General features: G+C 43.2%; 1 protein-coding gene across 1 annotated transcript; it reads left to right on the top strand.

Moving 5' to 3' along the window:
* Positions 1–1,542: 1,542 nt before the first annotated feature.
* olig1 (oligodendrocyte transcription factor 1) lies at positions 1,543–3,186 on the top strand. Its single transcript, XM_015045194.1, has one exon. It carries the CDS (start codon positions 1,850–1,852, stop codon positions 2,639–2,641), a length of 792 nt encoding a protein of 263 aa, XP_014900680.1. The 5' UTR covers positions 1,543–1,849; the 3' UTR covers positions 2,642–3,186.
* The last annotated feature ends 2,654 nt before the right edge of the window (positions 3,187–5,840 follow it).

The following is a 5,840-nucleotide window of genomic DNA, read 5'->3' as shown; positions in this document are numbered from 1 at the left end:
TTGCTCCATGAAGCCGGGCGATAGGGTCGGCTGATTTTATATGAACAGTGGAAACGTGATGTTCACTGTGTCAGTAGGTATTGATATCCGAACTGATAACGCTGTGAGTTTAAGAGAACACTGCAAAGACACAAACTCTTTTTTTTTTTTGTTGGTATTTTTGGTTTAGCTTCTCGTACAAATATCTTAGTAGACTTAAAATAAGACAAAAAAAAACAAACAAACTTACAAGTAACTTTTCAGCAAGACATGGGAGCTTGTATTACTTTAATAATTTAATAATATTGATGAAAAATGATTAATTCCACTGTCAGATTATTTCACTTACAAGACATTTTTCCCATGATATGAATGAAATAAACTCAGTGGTACAAGTACCTTTTTAAAAGTAATTATTGACTTAAAACAAGTTAGTTTTTTTTGTTTGTTTGTTTTATTTCAAGTGTAATAAGATTTTCGCACTAGAAAGTAGACAAAAATACTACTTTTTGTCTACTTTCAAAAAGTAGACAAAAAGTCTACTTTTTGTCTTTTTGCAATAACAGTGACACACTGTTATTGCAGTGTGTCACTGCAATAACACACTGCAATTTTGTGTTATTGCAGTGAATGACAGGATGAGATTTTAATATTGTTTTCAAGAAAACTTCAAGAATTATATTGATGCAACAACACACATTTTGCCACAAATTCAACAAACTTACATCTTTCTTGATTTATTTCATATTTTCAGGCCTTGAGACAACTTATTGGTTTACCCAGTTGCTACAGGATGTGCTAGGATTGTAGCTCAACTTACTCCTAGATCTCCAACCATTGGTTGCTATAGTGATGCTTTCTTCCGCTTTCAGCATCTGAACAAACTGCAGTGCTTACATATTGCTGTGTTTTGTCTGTCACCCAAATGCTGCCAAGTAGATGGTTTAAAGGGCATCTTCTGTTACCACCTCATCAGGCAAAGTCATGTCGACTGCTCCACGCAAATTTCTGTCTACAGACACTCCGCATCATATCTGAACTGAGGTACGAGAAAAGTGAGAAAGAGGGGGATTTTCATCTGTGAAAATCTTGAATAATTTTCTGTCCATTTTACAATTTTTGCCCTGCTTTGTGTTGGCGTTTCACATAAAATCCCATTAAAATACACTGAATCTGACTGCAGTGTGACTAAATGCAAAATGTTTAAGAATTATGGATAATTTTACTAGGCACTTTTGTAGAGATCACAACTTTGCTTTTATAAGCCAGGATACAATAAATTCAGTCATTTAAAGGAAGAAGAATCACATTATTACACTTCTCGCGCTGCTTTGCACGTTGCTGCTCAAACAGCTGAATAAATCCAGTTGCACTGGATGAAATAAAGTATCCCGAATCGTTTCTTCCCGACTTTTCACCAGCGCACTTTGCGTTATTATATTTCTCCTTCAGCGTTTGAAACTTCTGACTCTTGCGGATTTGTCTCTGCAAACATATGCTGGATGAGGAAGTGTTAGGGAGGGGTTGAGCTGAGGTGGGGCTATGTAAGAGCAGCATTTAGCTCACTGCTCCGGCTCTTTGAGCTGAGATTCCTGCCTCTCACAGCTGTGGAGACGAGATGTCGGAGCCGCTGCTTTAACAAGCCGCCTTTTGACGCGGCTAACGTGGCACCAACCTCAAGATTCAAACTCTGCTTGTGCTGGATGGCAGCTGGCAGTCGTCTTCAAGCTCAGACACGAGGAGAAGAGAATGAAGAGTTGATTCTCCAGGTCGGGGACGTTTATTTTTTCCAAAGCATCAGTATTTTTTTACATTTTTTTTCCTTCTACAGCCAGAGTAGAGCGTGACTTCGCTGACCTCTGAGCTGACGATGAACGTGCTGTCGAACACAGCTGCCAGGGCCCAGGAGCAGTCGCTGCCTCTCTGTGGCCCCGGGTCGGTGCACGACCTGCCCCACTGCCCCCCGGGGTTCGGTCTGAACTCCCGCCTGACTGCGGCACCGCTCCTCGGCTTGCAGGGCGGCGCGAGAGCCGCCAAGCCCCAGAAGGAGCTGAGTCCTGAGGAGCAGCAGGAGCTGAGGCGGAAGATCAACTCCAGGGAGAGGAAGAGGATGCAGGACCTGAACGTCGCCATGGACGCCCTGAGGGAAGTCATGGTGCCTTACGCTTCCTCCTCCTCCTCCTCCTCCTCTCCCTCTCAGTCCCACGCGCCCGGGGCCCCGCCGGGCCGCAGGCTCTCCAAAATCTCCACCCTGGTTCTGGCCAGGAACTACATCCTCCTCCTGGGCTCGTCTCTGCAGGAGATGCGGCGGCTGCTGGGTGAGGTGAGCATCGGCATGGGGGTGAACGCTGGGCCTGTCCCCCGGCTGCTGTTTGCCGGTGGGTGGCCCCTCATTGCGGGGCCCGGCCAGCTCCTCCTCACCCACGAGTCCCTCATCTCCTCGACCACCTCTTCTTCGTCGTCGGCTTCTTCTTCTTCCGCCCCTTCACTGTCCTCCTCAGCTGCTAAATGCGCCCCGCTTCCTCCAGGCCACATGGAGGCCTCGCTGGCCCCGGTGCAGTGGAGCTCTGTGGGGGCCGCAGGTGGGGCCCCCTGCCCCTGTGGAGTCTGCAGACTGCCCAGATTCAACCACTCCAAACCTGCTCCCAGATTCCCAAAGTGAAGACTCGAAGCCTGCAGGGGGATTTCTCTATGATTGTTGCACATTATGCAAGCTTTTTTATAGGAATTAGTATTTTTCTAACAGTTTAACGTCTTCATGAAATGTTACTACACTACTCACAGTTTTGTTCTGATTTTATCCGAGCACATTATGCTGTTCTGCTTCGTATTATCTGTATGTTTTATCACATATTCTTGGTTTTAACATGGCATTATTTTTCTTCTCCTTCACCACAGACAAGCAAGAACCTCATTCGATGAGTTTTTTCTTGTTTATTGAATGTAACACACATTTCCAATTATCGACCGAACTGCATCCAACTATTGTAAACTATTGAAATTGTAACAGAAGTCGAAAAGCTTAGTCTGACCTTAAATTGAATCAAATGCTGTTGTTGGCTGCAAATTTTAGCTGCAGCTGCAGAGGAATAGGTTTTTTACGTCTTTCTGACGAACCTGAACATGTTCCAATCTGTTGTGCATTTTGGTTTCTATCTTTATATTGTTTAAAGCGACATACTCAGAATAAAGATTCACAAAGTCAAATGTTTTGCTTCTGACTTTTTGCTCAAATTACTTCCAGGAGATTTGAAATAGAAATGTGTTCCAAGAAAATGATGCCTGTTTTAAATATAGAAAATATATTCATGTCCTTGTGATGCGTTTACCGTCTCTGCCATGTTCTAGGTAAACATAAAAGCGCAGCTTCATGAAACATTACAGAAAACAACAAACAGACACATTGATATACTGGTTGTGGAACTTTGTGCATTGAAGCTGAACATTATCGTTAAATATTTAGAGTTCCCCCATTTATGTCTTCCTTAAATAAAACACAGAGCTACCACTCTCTTTCCTCCATGCATAACATAAAATTTAAATTATGCAGTACAGCCTAAATGAACCAAACCAAATGATGTTGGATGACCATGCAGGGATCTGAACTCAGAACCTTTTTGCTCAGGCCAGCCTCTCTTCAGTGGAGTCCTGGAAGACTTTGGTTCAGGGGTCCCCAAGCTACAGCCCGCGGGCTGGATCCGGCCTGCCACGTCATTTGGTCCGGCCCCCTGAACAATGCCAGATCCGGCCCGCTTCCTCATACCCAAAGAGCATTTAGTGTTTTTTTTTTTTTATATATATTGTATTTTCTGGTTTATATGTGGATTTTTCTTCAACCACCAGGGGGGCTCTTGAGCAGATGTGAAAGTAACTTTCCCTCAATGGAATATATACTAGTCAGTCCCAGTCACCGTTTCACTAACGGTTTTTTGCCATTTGCATTCTGGGTAAAAATCTATGTAAAAACGCGAATGTCTCGTCGACATTAAGCAAAACCCGTTTAAGAGTTTGTGGGATATTCACAAGGCGTGGAACCGGACCTGGAGTCGGACCACCGCGCACAGAGTTTACATCCAGTGGTTCAAAACCCTCTTCTCAGAGGAAAGTAAACATTGAATGATTCAGAAATCAAGGTACCAGACTAAGGAGGAGTGGAGATGCGCAGGCCCATCCACCAATCGATCAATTTTTATTTGACTACCACCTTACAGCAACAAAATCATAAAAACACAAAGTCATAAAAACACAGTCAATAATTTAAACATTACAATTTTTCAAGTGCACATCAGATCGTTGGTGAATTTCTCATTGATTATGTTTCAATAGCAACTCTACGCAGGTGGGTTTTTAGTCTATATTAGTAGATTAGTTTTAAATCCAGTCCAGTGTGAAATCTTTACACTCAGTGGCCATATTTGGAGCCGTGGCAGCCAGAAGTCCAAGATCTGCTTACAAGTTTGACCGAAAAGTTGATTCGATGTTCCAGTAGGACTTGGCAGCCGAAGCTTTAACCAGCATGTCGTTACCTCATCACGCCGCTGACGCAGGAATCACTGCCAAAGCAGCACCAACCAAACGTTGAGTGCAGAGGAAGGTTCTTAACAGACTGACTTTTCTGAATTAAAAAGAATCTTTTTTGATTATTCTTAAACACAGGACCATTCGATGTGTTAAAATGTTATTGAGAAGTTAATTTATTTCATTCACTCAATTCACAAAGTCAACCTTTATTTCTGTTAGCTCAGATCATTTTCTGCTTCCAGATAATAAAAAATATGACATTTAAGATTGAAATACCATATTATAGCAATGAAAAAAAAACATTTTTAATAGTGAAATGAAATGTGGGTTTAATTAAAAGTAAAGTGTACTTCACATTTGACAAAAGAGCCTCATTGGAACACTTTATAACTTACTGAATATAACTGGATTCATATTTTACGAGGATCTGAGTTTAAAATGAACAGAAATAAACACTTGAACCATTTCACTCTGTGTGCAATTAAGCTGTACGGTTTGGGATTTTCACTTTTTGAGTTGAATTACTGAAGCAAATGAAGTTCTTAATCGGGTTAAAGTATGTCAGTGTTTAATCTGAAGTCAGGTTATTGTTCAAATCTAAATAACAGTCTGTGAAGGATGATCAGCCTCGTCTGTAGAGCTAAAATAACCCAGCTTCTCTTTGGGTTTGGGTTAAAGAAACGTGACTGCCTTACAAATCTACTGTCAAATTTTTTCGTCACAGTTTGCATCTTTGTTCTTTCACCAGCGTTTTACTTAGACACTTCACTTTTTGCAAAGAATCAGGAGTGAAAACCTGCTGCGGTTTTCGGAGTAAAACTCTAAACATTTCACTTTAGCCCTTCCTGACGCGCTGCAGATGCTGACAAGATGCCGACAAGATGCCGACAAGATGCCGAGTTAGAAACCTCCTCCTCCACTGCCTCCTCTTCGTGTCAAACGAAACCGGTGAAACAGTCCTCATCTTTGCCCCTCTTTCATTGCTCCAACAAGCAAAAGATCAAAACCGGCCCGTGTAATTACCGCAGCGCTGAAAGAAGGCCTTTTGATTATTAGCCCCCTCTCGCTCCTCCAGCCGCAGATTCTTGATGTCTCTCTGTGTGGAGGAGCCGGGACGGGTGATTCTGAGCTACTCGTCGCACTCTCGCTACAATATGTTCAAACGCCCAGAAAATGTGTTGCGCTGAATGGAGGGGTTCACTCCTGAAAACTCGCCACCTCCCTGGAAGAAAGTGGGCAGCCTCCTCCTCCCGTAGGAGGAGGGGAGGGGGGGACATTCGTACGGGAAGAGGCGCCGTGGGGGACGACATTTTCACCGACAACCCGGCCCTCGGCGTGAA

Source organism: Poecilia latipinna, unplaced genomic scaffold (assembly GCF_001443285.1).
Source record: "Poecilia latipinna isolate Pla-1442-1.1 unplaced genomic scaffold, P_latipinna-1.0 Scaffold712, whole genome shotgun sequence".
NCBI lineage: Eukaryota > Metazoa > Chordata > Actinopteri > Cyprinodontiformes > Poeciliidae > Poecilia > Poecilia latipinna.
This window is presented reverse-complemented; position numbering and strand designations above follow the sequence as displayed.

Excerpts from the sequence above, each read along its gene's own strand:
- olig1 (XM_015045194.1), top strand. The coding sequence starts at position 1,850 with ATGAACGTGCTGTCGAACACAGCTGCCAGGGCCCAGGAGCAGTCGCTG.